At 37.0% G+C, this 21,584-nt stretch overlaps 1 protein-coding gene across 1 annotated transcript in view; it reads left to right on the top strand.

Annotated features, from left to right (window-relative positions):
- The window catches only part of RICTOR (RPTOR independent companion of MTOR complex 2), a 73,343-nt gene that overhangs the window by 42,125 nt on the left and 9,634 nt on the right, over nucleotides 1-21,584 (top strand). The window contains exons 17-31 of the mRNA XM_036402621.2: nucleotides 108-270; nucleotides 682-783; nucleotides 3,149-3,195; nucleotides 5,981-6,116; nucleotides 6,661-6,860; nucleotides 7,847-7,973; nucleotides 9,141-9,305; nucleotides 9,750-9,826; nucleotides 9,931-10,009; nucleotides 10,859-10,968; nucleotides 14,041-14,128; nucleotides 14,892-14,984; nucleotides 15,823-15,929; nucleotides 16,600-16,829; nucleotides 17,665-18,691. Coding sequence (XP_036258514.1) covers nucleotides 108-270; nucleotides 682-783; nucleotides 3,149-3,195; nucleotides 5,981-6,116; nucleotides 6,661-6,860; nucleotides 7,847-7,973; nucleotides 9,141-9,305; nucleotides 9,750-9,826; nucleotides 9,931-10,009; nucleotides 10,859-10,968; nucleotides 14,041-14,128; nucleotides 14,892-14,984; nucleotides 15,823-15,929; nucleotides 16,600-16,829; nucleotides 17,665-18,691 — 2,751 coding nt within the window. The remainder of the gene's footprint in view (nucleotides 1-107; nucleotides 271-681; nucleotides 784-3,148; nucleotides 3,196-5,980; nucleotides 6,117-6,660; nucleotides 6,861-7,846; nucleotides 7,974-9,140; nucleotides 9,306-9,749; nucleotides 9,827-9,930; nucleotides 10,010-10,858; nucleotides 10,969-14,040; nucleotides 14,129-14,891; nucleotides 14,985-15,822; nucleotides 15,930-16,599; nucleotides 16,830-17,664; nucleotides 18,692-21,584) is intronic.

Here is a 21,584-nt window from a genome sequence, read left to right as displayed (position 1 = left end):
AATTGTTGGTCAGCTCTTTCTTGAACTGTTTACTGAGAAGGTGGGGGTCCTCTTTAGTCTGATAACAATTGCCAAGTACTAATTATAGTATTTCTTTTTTCTAATAGGCGGGCAAGTGCAGCACTCAACTGCTTAAAACGTTTTCACGAGATGAAGAAAAGAGGCCCTAAACCTTACAGCCTCCATTTAGATCATATTATTCAGAAAGCCATCTCAACACACCAGAAAAGGGATCAGTACCGTGTGCAGAAAGACATCTTTATTTTAAAGGTATTATGATAATTCATTTTTCAAACCTGAATTTGACCCTGTGTTGTGGAGACTTGTATCCTACCCCTCAAGCTTCACTCAGTGTAATTCAGAATCATTTGTGTGATTCTATGTAGTATTTTTTTATCTCGTTTGTCTTGCAGACACTTATGGATACTAAATTGCATTTCTGTACATTAAGGAATGAATTTCCAATAACTTTTAATGCTTTTTGCGACCAGTTGTGATCCTTAATGCAGTACTTTTAGATCCTTAACACAGTACTATAACCATACAATGCAGTACTATAACCATACAATTTACTGTAAAACACAGCACTTTAATGATTTTTACATGAGCAGTAAGTAGTTCATGTGGCAAGACTGAAAAAGATGATGCAGGGAAACCTGTTGTTTCATGTCTGTATTCCAGGATACTGAAGAAGCACTCATCATGAATCTTCGAGACAGCCAAGTGCTCAATCACAAAGAGAACCTCGACTGGAATTGGAATTTAATAGGGACCATACTGAAGGTGAGCTTACAAAGGCCATGATAATATGTTGGAGAAAAAGTCTTTTTCACTTGTGAGCCTTGGCTTTCTAATATTCATTCCAGAATACATCTAATAATTGGTTTTATTTCAGGAAATTAGAATCTCCTGGGTTTAGTCAGTGCTGCTGTAGTCTCTTTATATGCAACCCTTAAACTACATTAAATGATAGTTAAATTCACAGTTTCCTAAGAAGCATGTATTAAATGTTTTATGTTTTTATTTGTATAGAAATCAACTTTATAGAATTAGGTATATTGTCTTTAAAGCTGCTAATACCTCAGACTGCAGAGCGGTACTGCTATGTTAAGATTCATAGCAGATTTTTTTAAAATAATGTGAGCTGAAGGTTTTAGTAAGAGGTGGGTTCTAGATCAAACTTCAGATGCTTAGACTGAACCATGTATGAAAACTTCATTAAATGTTTTGAACTAATGCAAATACTTCTATAACAATGATTTCATTACAGAATTAATTTCTTTTTACAATATAAAGGAAATAACTAATGGGGTGATGGGCATTGTTTTAAATATATTTATATATCTTAAATATATTTAATGCACAGATTTTAAGATACTACCTCTTTTTGTAAGCAGAAAATATACTTTGCTTGACTAAGAAAACTTTCTAAATACTTAATATTTCAAACCAAAATTATTCCAAAATGTCATTCTGTGCATCAAAGCCATCCTTGAGCTGAATAGCATTCTCTTACTGTCTTCTTTACTGTGTTGTTACAAAGATGGTCAAAGTACAAAAAAGGCTTAATGGTGACAGTCATAATCAAGACTATGTTGTTTTTTTGAGAAAAAGAAAAGAAACTAAATATTTCTGTGCCTTTTTTTCAGGGACCGATAAAGTTGAAAGAGCAAGAATCTGTCTGGTATAAAGACCTGAATATGTATATGACAGTAGCTTTGCTCCACCAGATTTCACTGTTTAAAGACTTTTTTACTGCCATTATACCGTTTACTGGGTTACTATATAACTATTATTAGTCATAGTTACTTTTACCTTTGATTCCCTATTAAAGATATTACCAGAAAACTGTTTTTCAGAATCTCACTGTTAGTATGTGTAGTATTTTAACAGTGGAAGCTTTATGTAGTTGACCTCTGTGTTTTGGGGTATTTTAAACTGAAATTTATGTCAAACAGCCAGTTTCCCTGCCATCTCAAACCTCCCCAGCAATGTATTTTTCTAGTGTCATGTCAAAAAGTTCCTAATGTCTGAAAACTGGGGACTCCTTTCTGAGTGAGAAGTATGTATGTTTTCTGGCTTACTTCTAACCATTTCTGTTCTGTGTAACACCAGCATAAACTGAGATAATGTTACCAGAGTGGTTGTCTTTAGTCCCCTAATGAGCAGGATCCAGATTCCAGTGTCTGAAATTTGTTACCTCATTTGGCTGCTTACCTCCCCCTTGTCTGTTGCAGCCTTGTATCTGTGGAGCATCAGCTCTCTAACCACCTCATTGTGTGCAGTTCAGGTGGTGCCTTACTACCTTTTTCACTTGCTCAGCTTGCTGTCTAAGCTGCTAAAAGAGCAGCAAAAGTGTCAGCCTCATCTGTATCTGGCACTATTACTTGGTGTGATCAATTTTACTAATCATTAACTAGTGCTGTGTGTGTCTTAATACTGGAATACCAACTGGAAATGTAGAACAGTGCTGCATAGATAGGAAAGAAGAATGTTTGATTCACTTTTTTGCCATTCCTGACAAGAAGATACTCATTAGTAGCAACAGAAAGAAATCTGAAACCATAGAGACAACAGATGGTTGTATAAACAGAGGAAAATGTAATGGGAAGAAAGAATAGATCCTAAAGAGAATATTATTTCTCATGTGGTCCTTCTTAATGTATCTGAGAAAGCATCAACAAGGGTTTAAATACCATTTTAATAAGCAGCATTTTTAAGTGATCTGTAACAGAATAATGATTACTTTTAAGCCAATCTGATGAATATTCAAAACAGTAGCTAAAAATTATTTCCCTGTTATGCATAATCAAATTTTTTGTTATTTGCAGAAAAGAAACTAAGCAAAATTGTTTATTTTTCATCAGCTTCTCATACTTTTTTTTGTTTTCATTACAACTGTGGTCTTGTACATATAGTATGTGGCCAATATTCCCTGTCCTTCTCAAGAGAAAAATTGAACAATTCTTGAAGCAGGCAGTGTGGGCTTTTCAATAAAATCATGTCTTTTTTTAAGATATAACATTAGGTGCAAGAAAAGTTTCTGATTATTAAGTAAATACAACTGATAGAAGTAAGTGAATTTTACTGACTAATCAAGGACTGATGTACAAGTTTCATATAATGCTATATTTGCTGTTTTTTCTAGTGGCCAAATATAAATCTAAGGAACTACAAAGATGAACAGCTGCATAGGTATGTAAAAATTATGTAGACTTCCTTTGAAGAAAGAAATTTGGAAAACCATCCTTTAGTACTGCAGTAAAATATTGCCTAGATGTATCACGTTTCTAAAAGCTAATCTGTAGATAAGAAGTTAAGGTGTAAATTTGGATAATTAAGTTGCAATATTGGCTTTAAATAAACATGTGTTTAAGCTTCTTTTCTATGCACAGATGCTTTATATATTTAGTCCCATAGGAATCATACCACTTCTGCAAATACTATATTTAACTTTAAACCTTAGAAATGTTACTGCTTGATATATCAGTCAGAAGTGTTTTTATGTCAGAGCTTGGAAAAATTTTACAGAGTTAAGTCCATTGTTGTATGGGTTTTTAACTACAGCTTTCATCAATATCCAAGAGGAAATTATTTCTAGTTGCTGTTAATAGCAGGAGAAACATGTGTGATTTGGAAAAAAAAACGACCAAACAAACAAAAAACCTCCAGTAAAGCTCTGGTTCCTTTCATGTCTGTTGTCAGTAAGACATGTTTATTACTTCTGTGCCTGTGTGGTCATAGTGTTACTAATTAGTTCTTGGATGTGCCTTTTAGCATGTGTTTCAGAAATAGATTACATTATTTTGAAGAATAGGTCAGTACTTGTGGGCATGAAAAAGCTGCTTCCTGAACTGGGGGAAAACCCAAAAGATAGAATATATGCTGAGAGGCTCCTGTGGCTCTGCTTTAAATTTTTACCAAAAAGTAGTTGGGGTACTTTTATGATATATTTACAGCATAAACAGTAGTCCTATTGTTATCATAACCGTGATTTAATTTTACATTCGCATTTTTTCTGGGTTTTCCTGAAATGTTAATTGCCAGTCTGTACTTCAGGGTAAAGGATTATTTTCCAAATATGGTAGTTTATAACATCGGTTCTCTAAAGCAGTGTCTGCAGTTCTGACTATGACACCAACACGCACTCCTCAACCTCCCTATGTGGGACAGTGTTCCTGTTCCATGGTTTTGTGCTGCAAAATTGCTCAAGCATTGTTCAGTGCCTCAGTGATTTAACTCCAAATAAATTGGGAAAATCTAGAATTGAATTGGTGTAAAGCTTCTGTAGTTCTTTGATCATTTCTGCAGAATTGGGAGCTTAATGCCTTTAAAATGCTGTTTCTCCTGTTTAATTATAAGTAACTAAGCCCCAAATCTCTTTCGTTTCACTGCCGATGATAAAAAAAATTCTGCTGCTTTGCTTTTCAAGTGTAAATTACATTTATTTCTCCTTCTATAAATTGATCTTTTTTTAATGTTTGTGTTGTTGTGATGATCTTACAGTTGTAAAAATGAAATTCCAGTTTTTTTAAAGATTCCTTCAATTCAGAGAGATACATTTCATGCAGTGTATGTATACATACAGGATCACAGAATCATGAAAAAGACCTCAAAGATCATTGAGTCCAACTGCTAAAGTCACTGCTAAAGTTTCTAAGTGCCATGTCTATGTGTCCTTTAAATCCCTCTGGAAATGGTGACACCAACAATTCCCTGGGCAGTTCAAATGCCTGACCTCTCATTTAGTCCAGAAATTTTTCCTAATATCCAATCAAAACTTCTTTGGGGCAACCAAAGGCCTTTTTCTCTCATTCTGTCACTTGTCACCTGGGAGGAGAGACCACCTCTTCCTGGGTGCAACCTCCTGTGATGGAGTTGTAAAGAGCACTAAGGTCTCCCCTGAGCCTCCTTTTCTCCAGGTTAAACAGCCCCAGCTCCCTCAGCTGCTCCTCACAGGACTTGTGCTCCAGACCCTGCCCCAGTTCTTTTGTCCTGGACTTGTTCCAGCACCTCAATGTCCTTGCTGTATGTACTGAGGGGCCCAGGGGCACCAAAACTGAATGCATCCATGTTGATGAGCACACATACACGCTTAAATATACACATAGATACATATGTGTATAAATTTGTGTGTCAATATATATTTATTGCTGGTAACCCAGGATAAAATGCTTTTTATTTTACAAAACTTAAGTCCTCAGATTTCCTTTGTAATTGGTCCTGTGTTTAGAGTTAGGCGTAGTGGACTACTCTGGCTTTTTCAAATATGAGTACAGTTTTGTAATTAAGTTTTTTAATATCTGACATATCTGCCTTCTGATGGAACATTTTTTGTTATTTTAAAGCACAAATTTATATTTTGAAGAATTTGTGAGAGGAGGATCTCTGCTGGAGACTTATTCCTGTGATGCAAAACTCAAGCTACATTGCTTACTGTACTTTTAAAAGTCTGAGAGTGTGTTAGCAGTGTGTTATGCTTCAGAAATGGTTAAGTCAGGTGTCTGGAAATAGTGTTGCTGAATAAATGAGGTTTTTTTCCTGTCAGAACATGAAAATGTGTTTTACAGATCCAGTGGCAGTAACTATAATAGCTGAAGAAAGCTCAGGTCACAAGTTTCTTTTTTAAGCTGTTTGTTAGTCTAGATAATACTGTCTTTGAAACTTGCCACAGGATAAATTACAGCAGAATAAATTATGAGAATGAGAAGGAAGATACAGCTTCTGAGAGCATATAGTTTTAAGTTCCTTTGCTTATATTAGGCCATGGTATAGAAAACCCCTTGTAATGCCCAGTACAGCAGCATCTCTGAAATTGTCTGGTTAGAGTCACTTCTGTTACCTGCTACTCTTTTGATAAATTTTTAAGACTTATTGCCAAGAAACCAAGAACAACCTGTTTTTTCTAGCATCATTTTGTATTGTGAGACTGTCTCCTTGTCATACTGAAAAATAGCCAATTCTATTTTACTTTCTATAGGTTTGTAAGGAGATTGCTGTATTTTTACAAGCCTAGCAGTAAACTCTATGCTAACTTGGATCTGGACTATGCCAAGGCGAAGCAGCTCACTGTTGTGGGTTGTCAATTTACTGAATTTCTTCTTGAATCAGAGGAGGTAAGAAATTTTCAGCTATAAGACTAGAAGTAGAATGAGTAGTCTTGTTGAATGCCACCTGCAACCTTAGTTTTTGGTAAAGACTTCTGAGATTTTGGGTGTTAAATCTAAAATCATCAGTGTAATTAAGAAATACAATGTGAAATATTGAGAAAGATGACCATGTTTATGTAGAAGTTTTATTAAATACAGCTTTGTTAAATTCAACTTAGAGTTTGAAGGAATTTTTTTTTATTATCGATGGTGTGTATAACTTTCCTTTTTGAACTCCTTCTTTTGTGCTAAAGACTTTTATGCCTCAGGTCAGAGGAAAATATCACTGAATAATACTTTGCCCTTTTCCTAGAAAGATAATTAATCCTAAGATATCTCCATGCTTAGCTCCTTTTATTTGCCTTGAAACTTATTCTTTAGTCTGAATTGTTTTCCAGCCTGCATTTCTGTATTGTGTTTGTACATTTTAAGAAATTTAAAGTAGTGAGTTTCGGTGAAGAAGAAACACATTTCTATTACTAACAGATGCTATTCCTCTTTATTTTGCTAGGATGGACAAGGTTACCTGGAGGAATTGGTTAAAGATATTGTACTTTGGCTCAACTCTTCATCAGGCATGAAGCCTGAACGTAGTCTTCAGAATAATGGGTTACTAAATACCCTTAGCCAGCACTACTTCCTGTTTTTTGGTACTTTATCTTGTCACCCTCATGGAGTGAAAATGCTTGAAAAATGCAATGTTTTTCAGTGGTGAGTGCTTTTATTTGGTTTAAGTTGTACTTGCAGTGTAATAGTTATGCAAATTCTAAACTGTGTGAGGGCCACCATCTGAAAAGCTGAAAACTTCAGGTTATTTTGGTGAAGTTACAAGTAGAGGTCCCCATTTTTTTTCTAAAGTCTTCTAATCTGTCATTACTAAGCAGACAGAGGTGACAGACGATTTACTTTTTCCTATCCACACCTGTGTGACAGTGATGCGTATCAGGAAGGATTATAGGGTACTGAAAGACTCAGTGTGGGGAAATAGAAAAATTAACTAAACTAAAAACACACAAACCGTGAAAAAATGGAAAGTACCATACTGTTTGTGAAATGCTGATGTATGTTGCACTTAAAATTTCACTCCAGTATATTTGAGTGGAGTTTTGCAGCTCAAAATTTTGTTGAGGTACAGACAAACTTAGGTTCCTTTGGGAATAAATTGACTGGTGACTAGTACTAGTTTATCAACATATAATAAACTTGAAGTTAAAATGCAAGTGTTTTAATGTACTCCTTTTTATCTTTTATTGTTGATTTTGTTGATTTTTAGAAAGCAAGCTTTTCACTGGCTTTAGAAAACGTAATATACAATAAAATCTAGACGGTTAATAAGACTAACTTGATGGCAAGCTTTATACACAATGTTTTAAAATGAAGAATTGTTCACAGAGCTTCCTGAGCATTTGTTTTTAAACTGATAATCACTAATTATGCTGACAAAAATTTTACAGGGCAATTATAAAAGATGTTGGTTTGAGGTTTTCCCCTTGCAATTCAGTGCATTATTTCATCCCTATTTGACTTTATAGTTATAACAATTTAAAGTTACTCAGTTTCATACAAGAACATACTTTGTATATCGCATTTATAGTAATAAAAGTATAATTCAAAATACTTAAGTTTAAATTATTGATGGTTCAAGTGGGTTCAAATACTAATTTTATTTTCTTCCTCCTCCCCTTGCATGCCTCCAGTCTTCTTAATCTTTGTTCTTTGAAGAACCAAGATCACTTGTTAAAACTGACTGTTTCTAGTCTGGATTATAGCAGAGATGGATTGGCAAGAGTCATCCTTTCTAAAATCCTGACAGCAGCTACTGATGTAAGTTCAGTTCAACTTACAGTCCTTTGTTACTGCCCTCTACACATTTATTTTATTATTTAAGGTGTATGACTTTATTTTTAAGCTGTTATATATGAAAAGGGTTCTTAGTTTTGTATTCAGAGAAATGAACATCCTACAAGTGTAGCTTTTAAATATGTTGTGAACATCATACCCTGTATTGTATTTTTCCTCAAGAAATTAAGTCCTTCAAATAGAACCTGGGGTCTAAAGTCTTGATATGTATAACTAAGTGCAGTGTGATTGTTTGGGTCAGTGGCATCTTTAATAAATTGTGAAGGCATTGATATCACAAACAGAAATCTGTATTTCTAGCAGCGCTAAGCATGTTAGCCTTCTAGTAGACACTGTTCTGATTATGGTTGAGGTTACTCTGTGTTGGAATGGAGTAGATACTATAGATGCTGGAATGAGAGGTTGGTTCAAAAATAGGCATTGGGATGTGTTCTTCTGAATCAAAGAAGGTGGATAAGGATAAAAAATATAATTACATGGATTTGGGAGAGGAAACTCTTGACTTTTAAGGTAACGTTGTTAGACAAGCAATCACTGATGTCAGGGAGATAGATGACAAGAATTTGAAATGCAAATAGGAAAGAATGTTCATTACTTCAAATGAAGTTGTTTCTGTTCTCTGAACAGACAGAATATTTTCCAGAATAGATAAAAGAGAGGAGAACGTAGGTACTAGCTTTAAATGCCTCACTGTATTTTGGAAGAGGAGGACATACATTGAGAATATTTCTCTAACACTGTCAAAGATGTGATGATTCTTATGGATAGAGTGGAGTCTGAAAGTAATGAAGATACTTGAGGTTGAAGGAATGACTCATTGAAAGACAAAGCTCCCTACTACTATATTTTTTTTACTTGCTTCTAAATTCTCTTCAAAAGACATAATAATACAATAATAAAAGATGTAGGATTGGACATTTATGATGACCAATTTACTTGTGATCTTAGATTCAGTTTTCCCATTTGCTGAGATATAAATAGCTCTCTAAAAAACTGTAATTTTAGTAGATAAAGCATCGCAGTTGCTTGCTGCAAAATGCAGTAATTGAAAAGTATTTTTAGAAGTTATAAATCATGAGCTGTGTTAGTTATTTTTCTTCCATTCAAGAAAACATTTTCCTTACTTTACAGAGCTGCAGGTTATACGCCACAAAACACTTAAGAGTGTTGCTGAGAGCTAATGTAGAGTTCTTCAGCAACTGGGGGATTGAGTTACTGGTGACCCAGTTACATGATAAAAATAAAACTATTTCTTCTGAGGCACTTGATATTCTAGATGAGGCGTGTGAAGACAAGGTGAGCATCCCTTCTCTTTTTAACCTCTTTTTGATATGCTGCTCTTAAGCTCTTCCCCACCCCCTTCCCTAGTAGCAAAGTACAAATAGGCAAGAAGGTACTGATGGTTTCCTTTTAGAATTGTCATTGATGGACTTTAAATAGTTTATAATAAGACCCCTTGGATGAAACTACTGCAATATTACTTACAAGAAAACATAGACTTCTGGATTGTGCCTGTATTTAAATATGAATTGCAACTTACTTTATTCATTATACTTCTTGTGAAGTAATTTATATTTTATGACAGAAGATATCTAAAATTGATCATACTAGGGTTAAGTTAGCATTTGACACTTGTGAAAAACTTGCTGTTTCATTGCAGGCAGAGTGTTGTAATTATTGCAAATCATTTTTGGAATTATAATAGTGCTCAAATACTCTTTGTGTTCTTAATTATTTTAGGCCAATCTTCATGCTCTTATCCAAATGAAACCAGCTCTTTCTCATCTTGGAGACAAGGGTTTGCTTCTACTCCTAAGGTAAATGTTGAATATGCTGTTTGACTTCACATTGTGGAAACAAATTCAGATTCTGGGAGTTGTTTAAATTGCAATGTTAACTGTCTGATTTTTTTTTTTAATAGATTTCTGTCCATCCCAAAGGGGTTTTCTTATCTAAATGAAAGAGGTTATGTAACAAAACAGATGGAAAAGTGGCAAAAGGTAATGCTAAGAAGAAAATGTTTGCTGGATATTAGGAGGAATGGTGTAAATATGCAGATTTAGAACAGAGATTCTTAAAAATTATTGCATTTTAATGTACTTGTAAAGCTTGTGCAATACATTTATTGCATCAGTGATATAGCATTTTTGCTGGTAAAGGTTGACAGAGACTTAGAGTTCCATAGCTTCTCTTCAAATGTGATTTTGATTTACCAAGACCTTTAAAAAATTCTGGTATTTCAGCAAATTTTTCAGGAGTGTAGTGACCTTCTAAAATAGGTTTTTATGGAAGGTTGTTATCTAGAGAAGTATGCAAAGTAATGCTGCTTTTCAAGATACCTGTTACCTCTGGTAATTAAAGTTAAACCTAGAGGTCATGAAGACAGAATTGGTTGATGCTGTTAGGAAGTAAAGAGGAACACAAGACCATTAAGAAAAATTCATTATTGTCATAACTTCAATTAAACTCTTCATATGTTATTTTGGTTTTGTAATTGATTATAAGACATTTGTCTCATTCCTGTTGGCAACTTTCTTAGTGGTTTAAGTGTCACTTCTCAGGGAGAACTGAAATGCATGATGATCTATTGAAATTGAGTGTGTCAGATATGAAGTATTTCTTTCTTCCTTTTTTTAACAAATTCCCTAAAATAATTATGAAATTAATTGTTGATTCGCAAACTCCTATGTGTGAAGTGCATTCATTTTCTTGAGCCCTACCTTCAGATCATAAAAAATTCAGTCTTTCTTAAGCAACCTTCCTCAATTATTTCTTCCTTATAAAGTCTCATGCTATAACACCATAAACCACTAAATGTACTGTGTCAACCCTCGTCTGTTTTCTTACAGGAATATAACCTAAAATACGTGGAATTGATTGAAGAACAACTTAATGAAGCACTTACAACATACCGCAAACCTGTTGATGGGGATAACTATGTTCGTCGGAGCAACCAAAGGTAAATTTAGGAAAATGCATTCTGGGGCACAAGCTGGGGGAACTGATCTGGAGAGCTGGAAACTGAAATGTATGAGGCAAAGGGCTACCAACAGGATTTCAGTTTATTATGCTTCTGGAGCAGTACATCAGCACAGTGTAAGAAACACACAGGATGAACTGGATGCATTGCTTAACTCCCAGAGTTTTATTGTAATTTATTTCAGAGCTTCTATATAATTAGTTTTAGAGCTTTTACAATTCATTTTATAAAGACTTGGTGGATTGAGTGCCATGGCTGGAGTGCTGGAATGGAGGGCTACAGGCTTTTCAGCAGGGATGGGCAGATAAATATATAAGGAAGAGGTTTGATTATACAGCCCTTACAGTTGGTGGTGATGTGGTTGAGAACCTCTGGGTGAGGATTAAGGGGATGGAAAGCAAAGGAAGTGATGCAGTGGGTGTCTGCTACTGATTGCTCAGCCAGGATGTTAGTACTGATGAGTCATTGTATAGACAAGTAGGAGAAACTTCTGGATCAGTAGCTCTTGTTCTTATGGGCTTCCTGTGGAAGATTTCAACTTCTAGGCATCAGCTGCGGATAATGTAATGCAATGACAAGCAGCCTTGGAAATTCTCAGTAGGAGAAAGTCTGTAGGAGAGATACTCAGTGAGCCAACTAGGAAAGATGCCCTCCTCAACTTGCTGTTTGTGAATGTAGGGCTTGTGGGAGATGTGATGGAGGGGAGGTTCTCTAGGCCACAGTGGTCATGGCATGGTTAAGTTTAAAATTTTCAATGTAATGAGAAAAAGCACAGCAGAGTTGCTACTCAGGGCTTCAGGGGAGCTAACTTGGGGAGCTGCTTTAGTAGAGTACATTTTTGAGGCCCAGGAGTCCAGAAATGCTGGTCCATCTTTAGGAGCTATCTTTTAGAAGCACAGGGGTAGGCAATCCCATGTGTTGTAAGTCAAGCAAGCAGGGCAGAAGACCACCTTGGCTGAACAGGGAACTCTTCATGGAGCTCTAGAGGAAAAAGAAATAAACGATCTCTAGAAGATCACCCTTCACAGGAAGGACTACAAAACCATGGTTCATGTAAGCAGAAAGAAGGCACAAAAGGCCAAAGCTCATTCAGGACTGAAGCTGAGTATGTTGTGTGACACAACAGGAAAGAGGAGGTGTGAAGAAAACACTGCATCAATTCTTGCTGAAGATGGTCACCTGACTTACAGAGATGAAGAAAAAACAGAGATGAATTAAAATTTTGTGGGTTTTTTTTTGTCTGAATCTTCAGCAATATTGATAGACCTTGGGCTGCCTGGTTTCTCTGAGCGAGAGGTCCACAAATGTGGAAACTGTATCTTTCCATATGTGGACACTAACATTGTAAGGGACCGTCTGTGTCAGCTGAATGTTCACCAGGTCATGGGGCCTGGTTCCCACCAGGCTGAGGGACTAGCCTCATCAGTACTAGCCCACCAGTACTAAAGGAGCTAGCAGATGTTGTGTCAGGACCCATCTCTTATCATCTGCCAAAAGTCTTGTGAATCTAGGGAAGTCCCTGCTGACTGGAATCTAGCCAGTTTATTCCAGTTTGCAAGAAGCACATAAGAGAAGATCCAGAGAGGTACAGACCTATTAGTCTAACTTCATTTTTTGGGAAAATTATGTAGAAAATTATACTGGGTATTGTTGAAAGGCATTTGAAAGACAATGCAGTCATCAGGAACAGTTAGCATGGGTTCACAAAGGGAAAGTTTTCTTAAACTAAGTTGTTAGCCTTCTGTGGTAAGGTCACCCAGTAGGGTGAAGGGAAGGTGGTAGATGTTGTTTTCCTGGATTTTGGCAAGATTTTTGATGCTGTCCTCCACAACGTCCTTCTGGACAAGTTGTCATGCTGTGGGATGAGCAGGTTCATGGAGTGGTGGCTGAAGAACTGGCTGAGGGACTGAGCCCAAAGGGTTGTAGTGAGTGGGGTAACATCTGGTTGGTGACTGGTCACACCAGTGGTGTTCCTCAGGGCTCCATTCCAGGGCCAGTTCTGTATCAGTGCTGGAGGTGAGTGCACCAGTAGCAGGTTTTGCTGATGATCCAGACTGGGAGGTGCTGTGGATTCTCTTGAGGTACAAGAGGCCTTGCAGAGGGATCTAGATAGATTGGAGCACTGAGCAATCTTAAATGGGGTGAAATTTGTCAAGTCCAAATGGTGGATTGTGCACCTGGGAAGGAGTGACACCGGGCACAGGGGTGAAGTGGGAGAGGGGCAGCTCAGGGTGGGTCAGCAGTGCCCGGGCAGCCCCAAGGACAAAGCCCATCCCAGAGCATGGAGCAGGGCACAGCCAAAGCCCATCCCAGAGCACGGAGCAGGGCACAGCCCAAGCCCATCCCAGAGCACGGAGCAGGGCACAGCCAAAGCCCATCCCAGAGCACTGAGCAGGGCACAGCCGGCCCAGGGAGGGGATTGGCCTCGCCTGGGGCCTGCTGGGCCCTGCTGGCAGAGAAGGATGGGAAGGTCCTTCCGTGCATCCTGAGGAGGGAATCAGAGCTGGAACCTCCAGTGAGGAGCAGCTGAAGTCTTTGGGCTTGTCCACTTTGGGGAAAAGGAGGCTGAGGTGTGACCTCACTGCTCTCCACAGCTTCCTGAGGAGGGGAAGGGCACAGGGAGGTGCTGAGCTCTTCTCCCTGGCATCCAGGGGCAGGATGCATGGGAATGGTTCAGAGCTGAAGCAGGAGAGGTTCAGACTGGATACCAAAAAGTATTTCCTTACCACAAGGGTTGTAGGTGGTCACATAGGAGAACAGGCATCCTGGAGAGGTGGTTGATGCCCCAAGTCTTTCAGTGTTCAAGAAGCATTTGGATAGTGTCCTTAACAAAAGGCTTTAACTTCCAGTCAGCCCTGAAGTGGTTTGGCAGTTGGATTAGATGATTGTCCTTTCCAATTGAAACAGTTTATGACTTTCTAAATTCCTCAGAAGAATTCTCCATTTGAAAAAAATCACGGGTAAGCCATTGTATAACATTGCAGTGTAATTTATTTTAACATAAGATATTTGAAGTGCTGGGAAACCTATGTATGTTTCTCTTTCTCCCAGATTACAGCGACCACATGTCTACCTGCCAGTTCACCTTTATGGCCAACTGGTGCACCATAAAACAGGCTGCCATTTATTGGAGTCTCAGGTGAGGATAATAATAATTTATAACTTGAAATATTTTAAAGATCATTATAAACCTTTTGAAAAAAGGTTTTAAAAGAGATGGCATTTAAATAGGCGTTGTAGAAGAAGTTGATTTTGAGTCTTAAGTTGTGAAGGCAGTCTTTGCCATCTAATCTCATGTAAAATGCCTTCCTGACACTGAAGTATCACCAAAATACCTTGCAACATTTTTCTTAAAATGACTAGCAAAATCTTAGCATGGAGAGCCAATTCATAAAAAGAAAAAATTGTTAGTCTCTGTGGACTGTATATTGACAGTTATGCATGTGGTTAAACTATGCCTTTTCTTTTTAAGCATACAGAAATTGGGAGATGAGGGAATAAAATATTTCTAATATTTTGAAAATCTAAGAAAACAAGCCCTAAGCCATAATTGCTTAAGTTCACTTTTGATGCGGGTTGGTAAAATGATTTATTGAATTGACAATGCTCTTTGAAAAGTTCAAGAGAAAGTGTATATATTGCAGTGTGTTAGTTTGACTAATCTGTCATCCTTTTAATATTTGAAATAACTTAATGCAATCTGCTATTTCATTGAAACTTTCTTTTGCATTATTACTGCTGTTATTTTATGGTTATGATTACAGAATTACCACTGTTCTTCCTAGAGTGCATGATTTGAATTATTGCTTTAACTTCTACTGTAAATGCAAGAGAGCCTGTTTGGCTGAAGTCTCCTATTAATTTTCAACTTAGTTTTTTCTTCCTCTGTTTTTCTCCTTCAGAGTATTGTTACAGACCTAAGTTACACTGTTCGTTCTCCAATGCTGGATAAGTGGGAAGGAATTAAGCAGCTGAAGGCAGCCCTTTGGGCCTTGGTTAGTAATATATTTACTGAGTTTTGCAGTTGTTTAGTTCCGTTATAATTGTTGATTCTTAAATAATAAAGCGAAGTTCTATAAAACTAAAAAAAATAAGGATTTTTTTTCAAAAAATACGTGATTTTTTTCAAGTTAGCATTTTGTTCCATAATGATACTTTCAGTTGAAGATGGTTCACTGCAACTGTTTCGTTCTGAGGTTTTTAATAATCACTTTGTTGTTTTTTTCTTTTTAACAAATAAGAATAACACATTGCCATATGAGTGTTAGTATGGAATTGATAGTTACAAGTTAAAAGTTGCCATGGTCTGAGTTTAATGTATTTGCTGTGGTAGTCCCTAATGTTTCTGCAAGGAAGTTGGCTGCCAGTGTTGATCCATGTGGTCATGATGCCCTGGTACTTGGGACAGGCAAAAACCTAGTGTTGGTGTATATCCAAGCTACACTCCTAAATGTGCTTCTTGCCTTCCCCAAAGTTAATTTCAGAACACTTGTCCAAGGGGACTGTTAGGGGAAGATACTGTAGATATGTAACCAGATGCCTGTGTAAGAGGAATGTAAAATGATAAACCAAGATCATGCTGCAGGATGTAGTAGAACTTATAAATACATATTAGTTCTAACTTAGAGCAGCTTTAGGTATTATACGAGGTGTGCTGAGTGCTTTTTTATTAGCACAGCTAGGAAATGCCAGAAAGGGTACTCAGGTCTTTCAACTGCTTTGGGAAGATGGGCTTTAAACTCTACTACCAACAAACAAAATTGTCAAAGCTTTACATTGATAGTGCTGCAGATCATATTAAGATCAAAACTTACTTGAAAAATTTCATTCCAGGGCAATATCGGATCATCGAATTGGGGTCTTAACTTGCTTCAAGAGGAGAATGTAATTCCTGATATAATGGCACTTGCTCAACATTGTGAGGTTCTGTCTGTTAGAGGGTATGTGTGTCTGATATATACGTAAAATTTTCAGATGGTAGTTGTGATCAGTTTTCAGATAACTTTATCTGATTTACATGAGTACAGATTTGTACTTTATTGGAAACCAGCTGTTAAAGTCACCGGTGTTTGAGTATCAGTCTCAGTTCTATGCAACTGCAGAATTGTGTAGGAAATCTGAAAGAACATGAAGTAAACAAATCTAGGAAAAAAGGTAGATACTACTTTTCTCCTGTTCTGTAAAACAAAATACTTGCTGTTTATATCTCTGTGAGAATTTATTATTCCATCTTTTTTATTCAATACATTTTTAAAATATTTAAAATAATAATAGATATTAAAATAATAATAATAAATAGATGGCATTTTGTCTAACATTGCTACTGTATAAATGTTTGGCCTTTTTTTCAAAAGGTAGTTTTCTACTTTATGTAATCAGGCCATTGTGGTAATTTTTATTTTTTAATAGTATCTTGTTCTCAGATATATTATTGAATTTCCTGAGCTTGAATTGATTTGCAAATTAAAATTAACAGTATGCTGTTTCTCAGTTTTGTGAAGTTTCTCCTGAATTGCTTTGAAGTTGTTTCCTTTCAAATGTCAAGTAAGTTTAGTTTAATTAGGTGCTATTATTGTTGCTTTTTTTTTTCTATATATACATTAAATACAGAACCTGTGTCTACGTGCTTGGTCTAATAGCCAAAACTAAACAAGGATGTGACATTTTGAAGCATCACAACTGGGATGCAGTGAGACACAGTCGTAGACAGCCTTGGCCAGTGGTCCCTGATGACATGGAGCAGCTCTGCAATGAACTTTCTTCTATACCAAGCACTCTTAGCTTGAACTCTGAGTCTACCAGTTCAAGGCACAACAGTGAAAGTGAATCTGCTCCATCAAGTAAGTAACCAGAACACCAAAACAAGAAAACAGGAGAAAAATGAACAAGCAAACAAAAAATACCTGCAAAGAGCCCAGCCCACCACAAACAGCATTTTGGTGTTCTCATCAACCTTTTGGTAGGATGAGGTACAGACCAATGGTGTAAAGGTGGTCTTGCAGTAAAACAGTACAAGCAATAGGACATTTATGTCCATTCAGAGAGATGCAGACAAGTCAGAGGGAGTAAAAGAGTGTCTTAGCTTAACACTTGATGTAGAAGAAAAATTTTCACATGAGGTTAAGTTACTTATTTTTGAGTCATGGCAGTTTGCTGTAACATGCTACAGAAACCCCAGTGCTTAGGTACAAAGATGCTACAGAAACCCCAGTGCTTAGGTACAAAGATACACTTGGTTGCCCTCAAAGAAATAAGTGTTTATATTCTCTGGGTATACACACGCACACACAGAATTTTGCTGTATTTAAATTATTGTGTATTTCAAGTACCTAATGCATTTTATTTTTTCTATGGATACTTGGAATTTAAATTAAGAAATATGCCGTATTTAGGTATCATTAAAGGAGTTCTTAGGTTGTAATCCTAGTAGCTGGATGTTTGCACTGAAATAAGACAGTGTGGCTTTTCTTTTGAAGCAGGGAAATCTTCAGGTCAGTTACTCCTCAAATAGCTAATTTGCATGAAGTTCTGCAGAAAAAAAAAGAGGAATTAACGTTCCAGTATATTGCAGAGACTCTCACTTGGGCTTCTATAGAATGGCTTCCTATTTTGCAACATAGTTTGTAGACTTGGAAGAAATGCCTATTTTTGTGACAAAGTCTTGTATAATTTCAGGTATGTTCATCATGGAGGATGACCGTTTTGGTAGTACTTCCACCAGTACTTTCTTCCTAGATATTACTGAAGATGCAGAACAAATATTTTATGACAGACCTGGACCTTCAAAGGACAAAGACCGTAGTCCCTTTCCTTTTTTTTCTTCTAGTAGACTTGTGAAAAATCGCATTCTAAACTCTCTTACTCTACCTAATAAAAAACATAGAAGTAGCAGTGATCCAAAAGGAGGAAAGCTGACATCATCTGACAGTAAATTTCTTAGGCGAAATCGTACAGTAACAGAACCTAGTGGTAGCATAGACTTTCCTGCTGGGGAAGAATTGAACCCTGTTTTCAGAGTTCCAAAAATCCAGACTTTACGATTAGAAACTTCTTTTGTTGGAAGCAAACATGTGGAAGATACTGATTGTACTCAGAGTATCGGAGAAAATGATCTGAAGCTACCAAAAGGTCTTGGAAATGAAATTCATCGGGAAAACACAAGCAAAGAAAGGCTAATTGGAGATGGTACTACACAAACACATTTCAAGAGCCGTAGCTTAAGTTTTAATACAGATACCACAACAAGTGGTATAAGTTCAATGAGCTCTAGCCCTTCAAGGGAGACTGTAGGTGTGGACACTACAAATGTAGATACTGACTGTGGAAGTTTGAGTACTGTCATAAGCACAAAGACAGTTAAACCAAGTCACCGTTCAACACCACAGTCTAACCACCTGCCTCTCTCAAAATCCAACTCTGTATCCCTGGTTCCACCGGGGTCTTCTCATACCCTTCCCAGAAGAGCCCAGTCTCTTAAAGCTCCTTCTCTTGCTACGATAAAAAGTCTTGCTGACTATAACTTCAGCTACACGAGCTCTCGAGATGCGTTTGGCTATGCTACACTAAAGCGCCTGCAGCAGCAGAGGATGCATCCCTCACTGTCTCACTCAGAAGCCCTGGCATCTCCAGCAAAGGATGTGCTGTTTACTGACACTATCACCATGAAGTCTGGCAGCCTGGATTCTCGACTAACCCCAAGCCGGTAAGAAATTGTTCTGTGCTCATTTCTTACTTCAGTGCTGTAAGAACAACTTCAGTGTCTTCCTAATACTTTTTTAATCTGCACCTTAAAGGGACAGTTGTTGCAAGGTGATTCATAACTTCACTGAAAGCAGTACTGATATATTAAGTGAATAACAGAAGGATAATTGTCCACTTTGTAAGGGCTGTCAGAGAAGCCCAGCTTTCATATCTGTGCTAACCTTTTATAATGCTGTTGCTGACAAAGAAAAAGTTTCCTTTTATCATGTTTCTTCTTGTTTTAACTTCTATAATATAAAAAATGCAGTTGCAGTGCTAACATTATTAAAGTTGCTAACATTATTAAGTTGCTAATATTATTAAGTTGCAAACACATTGAATTGCCCATGAAGTCAGAGGTACATTTCAGAATTTTCTCGATGTCACTTGGGGAGGTTTTAGGACAGGGCCTCCTGCCAGTATGCTATATTTGTGTTCACTGCAGCACTGAGGCCAGTGATGAGATACTGGTACCACTGATAGGAATGTCAGTTTGGCTTCTTAGCTACAGCAGATCAAAGATTTTACTCATAGCATTTATTTTTAGATGGCAGTGTCACCTCTTTATTTTTGAGCAATATTAGATGTTCTGAAGACTAATTAGATAGTTACATAAGATGTCTAGCTCTTGACATTGACACTGTTCCCAGCTGCAACAGTCACTGCTTAAAAACCTTCCCTTAAAAGCTCTTGTACTAAATTTTTCCTTCACATCATCTTTTAGCTAGTGCATTGGATTTTCACATTACTGTTGAGATGGAAAAGGCACTTTTTATCTCTGTTCTTGCCTTATCATTTCTCGAATGAGAGAAGGGGGAGACGCTACCAATACATGAGTCATCTGCTTACTGTGGAAAAAGCAAATGCTCAGTCCTTGAGCTGCCCTCCTCATACCCAGTTGAGTGTGTATGTCCTGATTAAAAGAAACATCCATCTGTGTTGGTATTTTTGCATCATTCTGGAAAGATGCCATGAAAGATGCCTTTGTTCAAATAAGTTAGAGCTAGACTGAGTATGTTGGTTAGATTAAGGATGATTTAGTAGTTATACTGCACTATCCTGGAAATTGAAGTGCCATTCCTAGCTATGTCACTGGCGTCCTCTGCTAGTGTAGGAACAAGTGGGTGTCATTTCAGTGGTAGTACAGGTTCTGTAATGTCTGTAAGTAATGTTTTACCATTCCTTGCAGCATGCCCTTGATGTGCAGAGCAGCCTTGCTGCAGTGGACTTTGATCCTGCACACAATGTCACACTGACTGTTCCTGGTGCTTAGCTGTTCATGTTCTCTTGTGTCAGTGGATAGAGTCAAGGATTTGAGCTGACCTGCTTAACACTGAACTGAAATGTCTGGAGTGCTTGTATCTCTGAGAAGGTTAAATAATTGCAGACATGCATACTCAAAGAGAGATTCAGATTGTGTTAGTTGCTAATATAATTGATTGGAAGGACTGCAGTCAAACTAGTACATGTGTTTTTCTTGGTGGTTATGGTGTGTCCCCACTGAAAAATTATGGTCCTTACAATTTCAGATTATATTTATGAATAAATTCAGAGTATATTTACTGGTCCAGCTAAAACTGTCCTTAGCTGCTTTTTAAAAATAAAGTAGAAAAAAAAAATCTGTCATTTTTAACTTCCGAATCAATTTTTCTGTCAGTCTTCTGAAAAGTTTTATTTACGGTTTATTGACAGATTTATGTGTTACTAGCAACTAACAGTCATAGATTTACTTTTGCAGTGTTTTTAGTTGTTCTTTTTTTCAGAAGGTTAAAAAGCCTTTTTCTTTGCGTAAATTTTCTGAGGATAAATTTCCCACTTTAGTCTTTAAATACCAGCCAGAAATACTAACACACATATTTTGGATCCTGATAGTGGCTCTCAGCTATCCCCTGCAGACATTCTTTCATGACAACTTGGTGCTGTTTATCACTACTAATGCTGTATCTGTTCGTTTTTCTAGGAAAAGCAGGGACAAATGTTTGGGATTAAAACGTCTATCTTTAATTCATGTTGAGAGTAATTGTAGAATGTTTTATTACTAAGTATTTAATGCAGTTGACAACTTTCTGGGTTTCACGATTACACAATTATTTAGGTTGGGAAAGACCCTTGAGTCCAGCTATTCACAGAGCACGCTCAAGTGCTCCACTTAACCATGTCCTTAAGTGCCAAATCCAAACGTTTTCTAAATGTCTTCAGGGATGGTGACTCAACTACTTCCCTGGGCATACTTTCCAGTGCTTGACAACCCTTTCATTAAAGAACTTTTTCTTAATATCCAATCTAAACCTCCTTTGGCACAACCTGGGGTCTTTTCCCTGTTTTTATGAAGTATGGCTTGACTTCTTTTGTGAGTCCACTGCTACTGTCACTAGCATTGGTCAGAATTGCCAAGAAAATTGTTGATATCCTCTCAGCTGTATTTTGTGCATTTCCATTACATAATAATTTCTTCCATGGTCAAACTTTGATAATTTAATTTCATCCCAGTATAAATCCCATCCGTAGGGATAAGAGGACACTTTACTGCCCAAATAAAAAGTAGATAGAAAACTTTTTCCAAGGCAAAAAGTCAAAAAATCCAGTGTTCACTTTATCCTCCAGTGTATCATAATTTGCAATAAAAATTCAGTGTTCCTGAGGTGTGCCTCTATTAGGAAGCTTTAAGGCATATAGGCCATCTACATAGATTGGTTATCAGAAAACATTTTTAGGTTTTTCTGTTTGATGAGAAAGAAAATGACAGATGTGAAATTTCCATCATCAGGTCACCACTGAGGTCTTGTTCTCCAGCCTCTTCTCTCCTGTCTGATTTTCCCATTCTGTTTCTTTCTTTGTTCTTCAAATTATTTGTC

This window comes from Molothrus ater, chromosome Z (assembly GCF_012460135.2).
Source record: "Molothrus ater isolate BHLD 08-10-18 breed brown headed cowbird chromosome Z, BPBGC_Mater_1.1, whole genome shotgun sequence".
NCBI lineage: Eukaryota > Metazoa > Chordata > Aves > Passeriformes > Icteridae > Molothrus > Molothrus ater.
Note: the sequence above shows the minus strand (reverse complement) of the source record. Positions and strands in the feature narration are given on the sequence as shown.